General features: G+C 38.8%; 1 protein-coding gene across 1 annotated transcript; it reads left to right on the forward strand.

Moving 5' to 3' along the window:
* Positions 1-1,085: 1,085 nt before the first annotated feature.
* LOC107484452 (uncharacterized) lies at positions 1,086-1,472 on the forward strand. Its single transcript, XM_016105023.1, has one exon. It carries the CDS (start codon positions 1,086-1,088, stop codon positions 1,470-1,472), a length of 387 nt encoding a protein of 128 aa, XP_015960509.1.
* Positions 1,473-15,604: the final 14,132 nt, after the last annotated feature.

Raw genomic sequence — 15,604 nt, forward strand, 5'->3', positions numbered from 1 at the left:
ATGCAGCAGCAAATTCAGCAACAATTTGAGCAAATGGCCAAGAGAATTGATAGCTTACAAGTTGCATAGGTGAGTGTCACAAGCCAACCATCTACCCCTTGGGGGCAAAATGAAGAGAATTAAGAAGACCAACAGCTATAGCAAATCCAATATGTGCACAACCAAAGTTTTGGACAGAATGAAGTGTATGGTGATACTTAAAACCCATCATGGAAGAACCACCCAAACCTTAGATGGGGAGATAACCACAACCAGAACCAGCAACCATGGCAAAGGAATCCAAATCAAAATACTTCAAGAAATAACCAAAACAACAACCAGCAGAATACTAACCAAAACTCCTACAGAAAACCCCAAAATAATTACCCCACCTCCAACCATTATCCATCCAATAACCAAGCTACCAATCAAAACACTTACCATCAACCATCAACACCCCACAACTAACCAATCTCACAAGACTCCTAGAGGATCACCAATCTGGAGATGTTAATGGAGAAAATAATGAAGCACCAAGAGATGACAACTAAGAACCAGGAATCTTCCATGAAAAATATGGAGAGGCAAATTGGACAGCTTTCCAAGCAAATTGCAGTTGAAAGACCATCAAGCTCATTATCAAGCGACACCATACCTAATCCAAAAGAGGAGTGCAAAGCCATGCAGCTAAGGAATGGAAAGACATTGGTGGACAACAAAGAAGCAACCAAGAGAGCTTTGGGCAGTAACAAAGGGCCAATAGAGAAAGAGGAAGCTAGCAACAAGGACATGACAACAAGGAAAAATGTCCCAGATAAGCTCAAAGAGAAGGACAACCAGCCACACAATTCGAAGGAAGAACTGACCCAAAGACAGTAGCAAGTAGAAAAGAGCTTTACACCTCCACTGCCATATCCCCAAAGATTCAACAAAGAAGCAAAGGATCAACACTTTCATAAGTTCCTTGAGACTTTCAAGAAGTTAGAGATCAATATTCCTTTAGCTGAGGCATTAGAGCAAATGCCTCTGTATGCCAAGTTTCTGAAAGATCTTATCATTAAAAAGAGAAGTTGGCATGAGAAAGAAACTATACTTCTTACTGAGGCATGGCATTGATTAAAAAAGGGCTTCCCCCTAAGCTTGAAGACCCTGGAAGTTTCTTTCTGCCTTGTACCATTCGGAGATTGACCATCAACAAGGCAATGTGTGACTTAGGGGCAAGTATCAACCTAATGCCCTCTTCTTTGGTGAAAAAGCTTTGTATAGAGGAAGTGAAGCCAATACAAATGTTTCTAGAACTAGTGGATAAGTCAGTGATATGTCCCAGGGGTGTGATTGAAAACCTTCTAGTTAAGGTGGACAAATTCATATTTCCTGCGGATTTTATGGTCTTAGACTCAGATGAGGATGAAGGTGATTCCATTATACTTGGGAGACCATTCTTGGCCATTTCTAGAGCCGTTATAGATGTAGAGTGGTGCACGAATTTATGATTCGCACAACTAACCAGCAAGTGCACTAGGTCGTCCAAGTAATACCTTACGTGAGTAAGGGTCGATCCCACGGAGATTATTGGCTTGAAGCAATCAATGTTATTTTATTAATCTTAGTCAGGAGGCCAATGAAGTTATTTGGATTTATTTGTAAAAAGCCAAACTACAAACTACTTAAAATTGTAAGTTAAAATAATAGAGAATAACAGCGTTACTTGTTGTGCAGTAGTGGGAAATATGTTGGAGTTTTGGAGATGCTTTGTCCTTAGAACTTCAACTCTTCCTTGGAATCCTCTTCTCACACGCAAGTTCCTTCCATGGCAAGCTCTATGTAGGGTGTCACCGTTGTCAGTGGCTACTTCCCATCCTCTCAGTGAAAACGTTCCTATGCTCTGTCACAGCACGGCTAATCATCTGTCGGTTCTCAATCAGGTTGGAATAGAATCTGGTTGTCAGACACACGTTCATGGATTGAGGAAGTTGATGAGTGTCACGGATCATCACCTTCTTCACAGTTAAGCGCGAATAAACATCTTAGATCGGACCATACACACGTTTGAGTGAAATAGAAACAATTGCATTAATTCATCGAGACGCTGCAGAGCTCCTCACCCCCAACAATGGAGTTTAGAGACTCATACCATCACAAAGTATGTAATTCAGATCCGAAAATGTCATGAGGTACAAGAAATGTCTGTAAAAGTTGTTTAAATAGTAAACTAGTAACCTAGGTTTACAGAAAATGAATAAACTAAGATAAATGGTGCAGAAATCAACTTCTGGGGCCCACTTGGTGTGTGCTGGGGCTGAGACTAAAGCTTTCCACGTGTAAAGGCCTTTCTTGGCGTTAAACTCCAGGTTATGACGTGTTTTGGGCGTTCAACTCCGGATCATGACGTTTTTCTGGCGTTTAACTCCAGACAGCAGCATGAACTTGGCGTTTAACGCCAAGTTACGTCGTCTATCCTAGCGCAAAGTATGGACTATTATATATTGCTGGAAAGCCCTGGATGTCTACTTTCCAACGCCGTTGAGAGCGCGCCAATTGGACTCCTGTAGCTCCAGAAAATCCATTTCGAGTGCAGGGAGGTCAGGATCCAACAACATCAGCAGTCCTTTTTCAGCCTAAGTCAGATTTTTGCTCAGCTCCCTCAATTTCAGCCAGAAAATACCTGAAATCACAGAAAAACACACAAACTCATAGTAAAGTCCAGAAATATGATTTTTTCCTAAAATCTAATATTATTTTACTAAAAACTAACTGAAACATGCTAAAATCTACATGAAATTACCCCCAAAAAGCGTACAAAATATCCGCTCATCATAGAGCAAGGAAAGCTAACCCTCAGAATGCATGACGAAAACATCACCTTGAATGTATTTCCAGAAACACAGCTTAGTGATGAGAAAGAACAACTGCATGGAAATCGACAAAAGAAGCTTGCAATGGAAGGAAGGAACTAGCAGGACAGTTAATAATCATCTTCCAAGGCAAGAAACAAACAACACAGTAGGGCAAAAGAAAAATGAGACTGTGCAAAGTGAAGAGGGAAATCAAGAAGGGATTAAAGTGCTAACTGAGAAGGAGAGTCCCAAAATAAAGGTTGCTGTCAAAGAAGAAGGAGTAACAAGAAGAAGGAAAAAAAGCAAGAACAAGACTTAGAAGGGGTGGAAGAACAAGAAAATCCCAACTGAGGGGTTCTCCAAGGGTGATGAAGTACAGTTGATCTATCAACAGTTGGGAACAAGCCAACAAGCAAATAACTACTACACTGTTTGCAAAATACTCTCACTTGAGCATGTTGAAATTGAGCATCAAGGAACAAAAAGGAAGCTCACAGTGAGGGGAGACAAGTTGAGATATCACAGCCATCAACCACCCTAATGGGGGGGCCAATGTCAAGCTAGTGACAATAAAAGAGTGCTCCATGGGAGGCAACCCATGATTTGAGATTCATGTTTGTTTTAAAATCAATAAGCTATGATCACCCTAGCATGATTTTGAATTCTCATGATCATACTTGATAGATGCATGCACTGTTTTGAAGCATATGCTAGACTTCTAAGTTTGGTGTGCCTGAAAGCACACCGAATTTGTTTTTCAAGCATTCTTAGACCATATGCTTAGTCATTTCGATGAAGTATATGACCAAACATTAAGTTCGGTGTCTGCATATGTACTGATTTCCAGAAGAATCATCTTTTGTTCAGAGAATCAAAATCATACATAGAGGGATCATGCATTGTTTCATTTTAGGAATTTATGATATATAATAAATCATATCTTATGATGAAAGTATCAATTGTGATGAATTGCTTGCATTTTACATTAATCCCTCCGCAAGAGACAAGTTTGGTGTTCACCAAACCCTGGCTCACTGATTAAGGGATACAATTGATCTTTTATGAATGAGAAACAAAAAAAAAATTTAAGCACTCACCACCGTGTTACAATTATATCCTAAGGCTAACTATTTTGATGTAATTAGGAAAAAAGAAGATTGAGATGAAGACAATGAGGGGGCACGGCTATGACAAACTAAGAAATAAGGATTACATGAGCTTAGAGAGGTGTGCCCCTTGGGAAAAAAAATCTGCATGCTAGCACCCTTGGAGACCGAGCCTCATGCAACCAATGGGGAGAGAATCATTGTCAATCTTCAACAAAACATGCAGACTGTTCATCTCATGAGCTTCCCATCATGTTTAGCTCAATCTTCATCCTTCAAAATGTCATGACCGAACTCCTATCCCCAAAGTGTGTTTTTGTCCAAAGCTTTGATGTATTGTCTATAAATGGGTTGAGACACTTCATGAACTACACATTCATATAAGCTTTCTTTATGCTTACAAACCATTGTCTCACCTTTCACTTAGCCAAAAACACGTTCTTTTTCCTTACACAAAATCAACATTCCCTTTCTCACCTTTCCTTCCACAACAAGACCGAATCCCACCTCATCAAAGATCACCCTCACTTATTCATTCTATTTAAATCCATGGCCTTATCAAGTTCAAGGAGAAGAAAGGGCAAAGAACCAATGGTGGCCGAACCTCCCACCTATGATGCCAAGAGGTTTAGATCCCAATTCCATGAGACAAGGTATGACAAGCTCATGAAAATAAAACTTATCATTAATGAGATGGGCCTTAACTTAAAGGAGGGGAAATATCCCATCATGAGGCGAATCACCAAGGAGATGAGATGAGAGCTTCTATGTGCACCTCTCACTGACATTAGCGCTATCATGATACGAGAATTTTATGCTGATGTAGTGAAGAAAAGTGATAACACCCCTCCCTACAAGAGCTTTGTCAGAGGTATTGAAGTGGACTTTAGCCCAGCCACAGTCATGAGAGTTTTGCAGTTGAGGAGAGTAACTTATGGAGAGCCTAGCTTTGATGCTAGAATACAGGGACAGAATGACCCTGATGAGATACTGTAGGGGATATGTTTGGCAGGCTCAGATTGGGAAAGAGACTCAAAAGGAAACCCAAGCCACTTGAAAAGACTAGACCTCACTCCTGAGGCCAAGGGGGTGGTATGAGATGGTCAAGAGATCCATACTCCCTACTGGAAACACCTCAACAATCATAGTCAAGCATGCACTCTTGGTATACTGTATATTACATGGAGGAGAGATTAATGTTTCATAACTTATAGCCGATAGTATTCAAGAGATGGCAGAAAACACACACAAATCAAGCAGGCTGGGTCATCCAAGTACCATTCTGAGGTTATGCAACAGAGATGGGGTGCTTTTTGAGGATGAAGACACAGAGAAAGTGACAGTGGGGAAAGGAATCACAAAGAGGAGTATGGAAGGGATGAATGAAGAAGATGACCAAGAGGAGGTAATAGCTCCCAAACATAGAAGGCCACAAAGAGGGGAAGGACAAGGTCAACAAGCTCCTAATGCATTAGAGTTGAGCGAAATGAGAAGAACAATTGATGAAATGTCTCAACAACTCATGCAAGCTCAACAAGAGCAATATCTAGAGCACCGGGAGCAATATTTGAAAGATAAAGAGGCGCAAGAGGCTTGGCAACACCAAATGGAGGAAACACAAGCAAGCTGGCATCAACAAATGATGGCTCAACAACAAGAGTTCCAAGCGAGGATTCTTGAAGGGCAGAAGGAACAATCAACAGAATTTTGAGAATCATATGATAAATTGTACCTGAGCCAGGCCAAATATGGAAAATATACTCACAACTTGTATTAGTAGAAGAACATTCATCATACTATTGGAGAAACTAGACAAGTGCAGCGAATAGAGCAAGATGAAAATACACAAGCAAAGTTGGATTATTTGACCCACAGTATGCCAGTGCTAAATCCACAAATCAAATCATTTGAGCAGTGCCAAGAATTAAGAGACCGACAGAAAGCAAGAACCCAGCATTATACAGAAGTAATGTATCAAAGATTGGAGGCAGCTGGGCTCTCAGGTCTCATAGATTCCATTTGGGATAGAAGGTGCCCTGGTGAAGAAGCGAAAGCCTATTCCAAGCTCAGGAAAAGAAAGAAGAAGAAGGGAGAATCAAGCAAAAGCCAGGAGCACAATAACTAGAAGGTGGTGAAGTTCTTTCATAATTTCAATAAGGAAGATGCATGCCTAAAACATGACATGCCTCCAATTGCTTTGTTCTGCATTTTTATATGTTTAGTAGTTAGCTAGAATAAGTAATCTGCATAATGCTTGTTATTCATCATTTAGCTTTGAATTTTGTTTTGTTTCCCATATGCTTAAATAAAAGAGAAATATTTGAATTAGAAAGTAAACATCCAATGTTGCATAAGTTAGAATAAAAGTTAGTGGTGGTTCATAAAATAAATGCTGCATAATGATATGTTCTTTGAAGAAGAAGCTAGTTGCTATTATAGATGCTTGTATCAGTAAAGATCCCTTGAGAATAAAATAAAACAGAAAGAAAAAGAAAGAGAAAAGCCAAAAGTGGCAAAGAAAACAAACAATAAGGCTGGGCACCAATAGCTTGGACCTTATGACACATGCCTATGGTGTTTTTGTGCTAGGATATGCTTGGACAAGTAAGTTATGAGGAGTATTTCAAAACTTGGCCACTTAGATCAACTGATTTGGGATTGCCAACTGAAAGTCCACAATAAAGAGCAACCTAGCTACAAAACACTTAGTTATCTAAAGAGATGCTAGGCATCAATGATCCTAGGAATAAAAGGGTGAGCCATGTGTTTGTGGTGAAGGAATGTTGAGCAAAATTAAGCCAAAGGCTGCTGCAACATTTGCCACCAAGCCATCAAAGAATAATTAACTCTCTAAGCAAAACAAAGAAGGAAAAGTTAGCAAGGAACAAGCAAAAGTAAGGCCTTATAGCAGCAAACTTAGTGAATCTTTAAGGAAACATTTCTTATGTAACAACAACCAATAAATGAGCTACCATTGTCTCCATAAAAGCCCCATGAACCAAGTTCAACTCTATGCTCAATAAGGATATGCACACTTCTATGTTTCATTTCATTTCCTCTTATGTTTGATTCTTGCTTGGGGACAAGCAAGATTTAAGTTTGGTGTTGTGATGACAAGTCATCATATGCTAGCCTTGCAAGCATTTTTCTCTTATTTCATTAGTTTTTATGCACTTTCTTGCATTGTAAGTAAGTAATTTGGAGTGGAATTTCATGGTTTCTTTGAATCAATCAACCACCCTTTAATTGACACAAAATCATGAAGTTTAAGCTAAAATTAATTGGTTTTTAAATGAATAGCTTTGTGAATTTTGTAATACTTTGATTGGCTGTTTTAATTACTTGTAGTTGAAGAAAAGAAAAAAATAAGGAAAGCGTAGCCTAAGGAGCATGATCTAAGGAAATAAAGAAAGCGTGCTCAAGGGAAGAAAAGCATGGCTGAATTCAAGGAACAAGAGCATAAAGCTCTTGCTAAGAGCCTAGAGATCTTGTGGAGAGCTTTACTTCAAAAAAATCAAAGGCCAACCTCTTGCCAAGAGCTTAACTAAGTGCTACAAGGAAGAAGGGAGCAAGGCAAACTCAAAGCAAAGCTCTTGCCAAGAACTTTCTCCAAGAGCTTTTTCGGGCTTTTTCAAGGAAAAATCAAGGGAAAAAGAGCTCAATAATGCACTCACCAAGGCTTGACCCAAGACCAAGGGGGAGGGGACAGCGCTACCTCACAAGAAAAACAAGCCAAAATTGGCTTGTTTTCACTCCATGGGATTCGAACCAAGGACATCCAAGGAGCAAAGTCTTAGGCGCCACTTTGTGCCAAGAAGAAAAGCCAGCTCATGCACTCCCTAAGGATCGAACTGGGCACCTCAAGGAGGGAAGACATTGGGTGCTACTCTTGTGCCAAGGAAAATGACCAGCAAATGCTCCACCCAAGGATCGAACCATAGACCTCAATGGACAAGCAAAGCTCTTGCCAAGAGCTTAGAGCTCTTGCAAAGAGCTTTGTTTCCTTGTCACAAGGAAGAAGCATGCAACACATTGGAAGGCCAAGATCACCAAAGCTCTTGCCCAAAGCTCTTGCCAAGAGCCGAGCTTTCCCCTAGGAGGTGCACCATGGGACAAAAATCTATCAAAAATCCAAATTAATTCATTTCTTCACCAAATTTTAGAGCCCACCCAAATTCTTAGATCCAAATTAGGAAGTGTATAAATAGGTGTTAGTTAGATGTAGAGAGGACCTTCTTCTTACTTTTTTTTATTTTGATTTGAGAGCTTTTTCATTTTTGCTTCTGTTTTAATTTTTGATTTTCTTTGAACTAAACTGGGAAGGAGAATTGAGTTCTCTTCCTCTGGGTATTCTTGTTTTCTTTTCTGGAAAGCTTTGTTTGGGTCTTAAGTGTGAAGAATTGAGAAAATTCTATCTCACTCTCCTCTTAAGATCTCTTTGTTCAATTTATTGCATAATTCAAGAATTTGTGTTCTTCTTTAATGATTTTCATCTTCAATTCTCTTTAAATTGCCTTCTAAATTGGACCAAGGAAGGTAGTGAGATCTAAACTTAGTTTTCTAGTCTCTTGACCCTTGAGATCTTGCATTTCCATTTAGTTTATATGTTGAATGCTCCTTCAAGCAAATTTACCTTTCTGTTTGAGATCTATTTCAGTTCTATTCATCTTCTACTCTTCTACTTGTTGCAATTTACTCTTCTTTGTTTAAATTCTGCAATCCCAGCTCCCTAAGCCCCTTTAATATTCAAGCAATTTACATTTCTTTCACTCTAAGCTTCTGCAATTTACATTTCTTGCACTCTAAGTTTCTGTCATTTACTTTACTTGTTCTTTAAGATTCATCACATTTACTTTCTGTTCTCTTTAATTTACTGCAATTCTCCCTTCCCCCTTTACAATTCATGAAATTTAGCTTTTGTCAATTACAAATCACCCAACTCAACTCTTGCTTGCTTGACTAAATCAACCACCAAACTAAAATTGCTCAATCCTTCAATCCCTATGGGATCGACCTTACTCATGTGAGTTATTATTACTTGACGTGACCCGGTACACTTGCCGGTGAGTTTTGTGTCGGATCGTCTTCCACACTATCACCTACATTCACCAGCACATTTTTAACCACTCCTAGTGCTTGTTTCTGGGTTTTGTCAGCTAGTTGAAGGGTTATGTTTGTGGATTTCAACTCATTAATTTGTAGTTTCCTCATGAAAAGCAGAGACATTAAATTTATGCTCACTCCAAGATCACAAAAACCTCTGTCAATCATTGTCTCTCCTATAGCACAAGGGATGTGAAAACTCCTGAGGTCTTTCTTCTTTGTAGGCAAATCCTTTTGGATAAGGGTACTGCACTCTTTAGTCATCACTACTGTCTTCTCACCCTTTAAGGGATTCTTCTTGGTTTGCAACTCCTTCAAGCATTTGATATATGAAGGAATTTGTTGGATGGCTTTAATGAACGGAATATTAATATTTTTTTTTGCTGACTAAATGGAATATTGATACGAAGAGACTTAAATGTGTCCAGAAATCTAGAATACTTCTTCACTTTAGCACCACCTTTGAGCCTTTGAGGGAATGGTGCCTTTGGCACATATGACTCCAAGACTTCCTTCTCCTTTGGATCATCTCATTGTGTAAGGTTGATGCCTTGTTCTTTCCTTTCCAATTGCTCCTTTGGGAACCCTTTATTGTGCTTTATTGACCTAATAACTTCTTCCTCTAAGGTCTCTTCACCTCTTAGAGTGATTGCCTTACATTCTTCCCACCTCACTTTCTTTGTTTCTTCTCTTGGGTTCTTCTCAGTGTCACTTGGGAAGCTATCTCTAGGATTAAGAATTTGTTGAGAAAGATGTCTTACTTGGGATTCAAGCTTCTTGATGGCATCTCCCTGGTTTTTCATATTAAACCTTACTTTATCCTTGAATTCTTTGTTGTCTTGAAACTCCTTGCAAAGATCTTCAAGAAAGGCTTCAATTCGGGAGATTCTATCTTCAGATGGTGATGGTAGTGATAAGTTGGAATTTGGATGTTGAGGATGGCTGTCTTGTGTTTGATATGGAGGCTGGAAAGATGTGTTATGTGGGGGTATAATATGGTATTTGGTTGGAGTGTTGATAGGTGGAGTTGTTATAATGGTTGGGGTTTTGAGGTCTATGGTCTTGGTTTTGGTTTTACTGGTTTCCCCACCCAAAGTTTGGGTGGTTCTTCCAACCAGGATTATAGGTTTTAGAGTGTGAATCATAGGGTTGTCTTGATGAGTTTTTAACATAATTGGCCTGTTCCCAATCACCTCCTTCCTCTACATTCACCCCTTATTTAGATGGTGGTTGAGTATTGATTACTACAACTTAGTTCCTCTCCATCTGCTTGGTGAGCTCTTCTAGTTGATTGGTAATCAACTTGTTTTGAGCTAGCAATGCATCTATATGGCTCAGCTCCATCACTCCTCTATTAGTGCTCTAGTCTGAGGCATAAAAGTACTCATTGTTAGCCACTGTTTCAATGATATCAATGGCCTCTTCTAGGGTCTTTTTTGTATTGAGAGAGCCTCCTGAAGAGTGGCCCAGGGCCTTCTTTGCTTCTCTAGAAAGACCTTCAAAGAAAATGTGCAGCTACACCCATTCGCTGAACATATCAGGTGGACATCTTCTTGTTAGCTCTTTGTATCTTTCTCAGGCTTCAAACAAAGTTTCTCCATCCAGCTGCCTGAAGGTTTGCACCTCTGTTCTCAATTTGATTATCCTCTGTGGAGGATAAAACTTTCTTAGGAACTTGTTGACAACATCCTCCCAAGTGGTAAGGCTCTCCTTAGGAAAGGACTCAAGCCACTTAGATGCCTTGTCCCTAAGAGAAAAGGGAAACGAAAGCAATCTATAGGTGTCAGGATGAACACCATTGGCTTTCACAGTATCACAGATTCTCAAGAATGTGGTTAGATGTTGGTTAGGATCTTCCTGGGCACTTCCTCTAAATGAGCAATTATTTTGAACCAGGGTCATGAGTTGAGGTTTTAACTCAAAGTTGTTGGCATGAATGGTTGGTTTTAGGATGCTACTTCCACGATTCCCTGGGTTTGGGTTGATGAAAGAGCCTAAAACTCTTCTTTCTTGTCCAACATGATTACCAGCACCCTCTCCAACATGATTGTGTACTTCTTCCTCCATTGGAACATCTAGATCTTCTTCCAACTCTTCTCTCCTTAGTCTAAGGAAGGTCCTCTCAGGTTCACTATCAAAAGAGGTTGCAGTTCCTCCTCTTCTACCTATCATACACTCAGCAAACAAACAAGCAAAAGGCAAGTGAAGGAGTCACTCTTGTAAAGAATTGTTGTTAGAGTGGTTGGTGCAATTTATCAAACAGTTAGTGGATTAGTGTGCTAGAATGTAAGTAAACAAGGAAAAACAAATTAAATTGCTGAAGATAAAGGCAAACAAGTTGAAATAAAGACTAATCAACAAAAGAAAATAAAAATGTACAATCTAGTTATCCTCTAACTTAATCATTGTCAATGCAAAATCAATCCCCGGCAACGGTGCCATAAACAAGATGTGTGGAAATCTGCATCTCTACAAATTCCTTTCGGCAAGTATAACGAATTATTATCAAGTAAAAACTTACAATAGAGTGAAGTCGAATCCCACATGGATCGATTGGTTGAGCAACTTTAATCAGAGAAGTGTTCTAGTTGAACTAAGTAGATTTGAAATGAGATTTGCAAAAATTAAATGGCTGGAAGTGTAAATAACAAGGAAGGTAAATAATGGAAAGTAAATGACGGAATGTAAAGTGCAGAAAGTAAATTGCAGGAACTTAAATGGGAATGGGGATGGTGATCATAAATGTAAACAGTAGAATATAGGGAATGGGAAGACAAGGATAGGGAAGTTCATTGGGCTCAATAGATGTTGCATTCTCCGGATCAAATTCCTTCTCATCTCTTCCTTAATCTATGCAAATCATTGATCTCTTGGAAATCTTAGGTTATTGAATCCCAATTCCTTGGCAATTCAACATCTCTAAGCTTGAACAATTGCCCAATTCCTTGATCTAATTGCTCATGGGAAGAGATGAAGTACGATCACTGATTATACCACATATTTTTCTAGATCAAAGTATTGGGAGGATTATATGTCACTATATCCATCCAACCCCCAATCCAGTCAAACATGAGAAAGCATTTCTAGCATGATTTCCTCATTTCTCTTCCAAGGTTCAGAGGAAATCCTTGTATGAGCAACTTTTCTTCCGAGACAATTGCTCAATTGGATGAAGAGCGAAAGCTTTCAAGCAAATCAAAGAGAATGAAAAGACGAAGAACAATAAGAACTATAATTGATCCATTGAATTACAAAAGAGCTCCCTAACCTATTAAAGTGGGGTTTAGTTATTCATAGCTCTGGGAATCAAAATTGGAAATGTAAATTGCATTCTAAAGTAAAACTAAATTATAGAGAAAATTAAATACATAGGGTTTACAATCCTGGATTCTATAGGTCCTTCTTTTAACTCTAGTTCAAAACTACCCCTATATATATTACTTCTCTGATCTTCAGTTAAGTTTGCAAGTCTCTGGATGTGGGCCCTTGAGCTCAGTTGAAGCAGTTACAATCTTAGTGGGTTTTGCTCAGCTTGCTAGAGGAGTTTGGGTTAGGCATCATTCACGTTAGTCAGGCCGTTAGTGTGGTTAACATCAAGTGCGAATTGCTGGTTCGAAGACGTTAGTGACACTAACTTAGTCACTAATGTCCCAAAACCTTTTGAGTCACATTAACCCTAGCGTTAGTGGCACTAACGTGGCCACTAACGTAGCCTTCCCTAACCCTTAATCACGTTAATGGTGTTAACTTCACTATTAACGTCCAAACCATCTTTTCTTCCACGTTAATGGCACACGTTAGTGGCATTAACGTGGCCATTAACGTGGGTATACCTTGGCTTTGAGCACGTTAATGGTGATAACTTCACCATTAACATCCCCAACTCTCCCTTCTTCCACATTAGTGCCCACATTAGTGGCACTAACGTGGCCACTAACGTTGGCTTATTTGGTTTTCGAACATGTTAGTGGTGTTAACTTCACCACTAACGATGCAAGCTATCCCTTCTTCCAGGTTAGTTCCTATGTTAGTGGCACTAACGTGGCCACTAACGTGGGCTTAATTGGCCTTCGAACACATTAGTGGTGTTAACTCCACCACTAAAGTTGGAAGCTATCCCTTCTTCCATGTTAATGGCCACTAACATGGCACTAACGTGGCCATTAACGTGGCTCTTCTCTACTTCTTATTACCTGAAATCAATCAAACAAAGTGCATCAAAGTCTTTCTCTTACTCTTAATCATGAGAGGATGCATCATTCATTATATCATTCAATCCTTGCATTGATCTCATAAAATTGTTTAGAATTCACAATGTTTGCTTGAATCAATGTATGAATGCATATTCAAATAAATACTTGCTTATTGCCTAAGAACATGCATGAAACTATCCTAAAACATACTCAAAATGGATGATGAAACTATCCAAGATGCCCTGGCATCATAACACTAAAACCTATAAAAACTTAACAAAAACTAAATAAAAACTAAATGAAAACTACTAAAAACTATATGAAAATGCTTTCAAAAACCGTATAAAATATCCGCTCATCACATATAGTCAGGGAAAGCAGTTCATTTGAACTTTTAGGCCTTTTTATTATGAAGCCCTCCTAACCATTGATGCTCAAAGCCATGGATCCGAGCTTTCCTTTTCCTTCATTTTGAGCTTTGTTGGATTTTTCTCTTGCTTTTTTTATTTTTCTTTTTCTCTTCTTTTTTTCTTCCTTTTTGCTTTGCCTTTTTCTTCTGTTTCTTTCACTCCAATAATCAATTATTTTTTATTTTTTAGAGAATCAATAATACTTCTCTAAATCCACGATTCTTCAAGAGCCAATACATTTAACTTCACTATCAAATATGCACAATTAATTCATACATTCAGATAATCAATGCAAAGTCACCACATCAAAATAATTAGAACATAGTTATGATGTACTCAAAAATCATGCATTCACTACTTCTCAATAAAAAATTTTCTTTTAAATTTGGTGAGGGATACATTGGATATTTTATAACCGTGATGTACTTAAAAATAAACAACTAAAGCAGAATTCCAAGAGTGATCATGCAAAAGTTAGAATAGAAATTAGAAAAAATGGAATGAAATACAGAAAAACAGAAAGGGGAAATGAAACTCAACGACCTTAGTATTGATGGTTGCTCAGCATGTGCTTCTGTGAAGATGATTCAGCGGGAAAGGGGGAATGAAACTCAACCACCTTAGTACTAATGGTTGCTCAAACTGTGCTTCTGTGAAGATGATTCAGCTTCCCTTGTTGCCATTGATGATAATAAAAACCTAGAGCTCGCTCTGTAACACCAAACTTAAAATGTTTGCTTGTCCTCAAACAACGAAAACTGGAAACATAAGGTAAGGGTGTTAGAAAGGGATGAAGAATTCTGGCTTTCAATGCCTAGAATGCGCGTTGAACGCCCAAAGGGGACCAAAAATTGGTCCAAAGCTCCTCCTGAATGGGCGTTAGATGCCCCAGTTGCTCCTATTTTGGCGTTCAACGCGAGTAAGTACTTCTCAGTGGGCGTTGAATGCCTAACTTCCTCCTTGTCTGGCATTCAACACCAGCAAGGGGCTCTCTCCAAGGTATTCTTTTTGCGATCTCAAGCATCTTTGTCTCTGTTCTAAGTGCTGCACATGATCACAAATATTAAAAAAGCAAGGAAAAACTATAAAAATAAACTAAAATGAACTCAATTGAAAAGAACAAAAGAAAGAGAAACAAAAGTACTCTACTTATGGTTGGGTTGCCTCTCGACAAGCACTTCTTTAATGTCATTAGCTTGACACTCAATTGCTAACTTTCTTCCTCTTCTTCCAGTTGGTTAGCAGAAATGACTCCATTGGGGAAAAGGAGGAGATCAGTGCCCTCAGATTTGAATTCCTCCTAACAAGCTTTCTTTTATTGTTTTCAGCATGATTCTCCTTGCTTGTTAGGGTAGTGGTTGTATTGTTTCTCCATCCCTTATGCATCATCCTTTTAGGATCTTCCTCCTTGGTGGGTGGTAACTGCCCAACACCAAACTTAAGTTTGATGTATGGGGAAACTATATGAGTTTTCACTAAGGGAGGAGGCTTCAGTATTGTACTCTGCATGGAAGTACCTCTTTTGTTAGGGGGTAATGAAGGTTTAAGGACCTTGATAATCATGTAATCCTTCTGTAGCCTCATCACCAATTCGCCTCTCTCAGCATTAGAGAGATTTCTTCTAGTAAATAGTGACAATTGCTCCAAAACCTCAGCAAAAGGAATATTGATTTGAAGCCTCTTAGAGCCTTCCAAGGATTGTGAGTAGTGCTTGTCCTTGGTCTCCTTTTGGGTCTTCTGAGGGTGTGGTACTTCAGGCTTTTATCTCACGAAAGAGACATGTAACAATGTGCTTCCAGCCACTCCTTGAGTCTTTTCTTCATCTAGTTCCTCATGAGTAGATATTTTATACGCTTTTTGGCATCATTTTCATATTGTTTTAGTTATGTTTTGTTTAAGTTTTATTATGTTTTCATAGGTTTTAGTGAAAAATTCATATTTTTTGGATTCTACTTTGAGTTTTTGTGTTATATGAT

Source organism: Arachis duranensis, chromosome 4 (genome assembly GCF_000817695.3).
Source record: "Arachis duranensis cultivar V14167 chromosome 4, aradu.V14167.gnm2.J7QH, whole genome shotgun sequence".
Lineage (NCBI taxonomy): Eukaryota > Viridiplantae > Streptophyta > Magnoliopsida > Fabales > Fabaceae > Arachis > Arachis duranensis.

Bases quoted from the DNA above. Each gene is read 5' to 3' on its own strand.
- LOC107484452 (XM_016105023.1), top strand. From the start codon at position 1,086: ATGGCATTGATTAAAAAAGGGCTTCCCCCTAAGCTTGAAGACCCTGGA.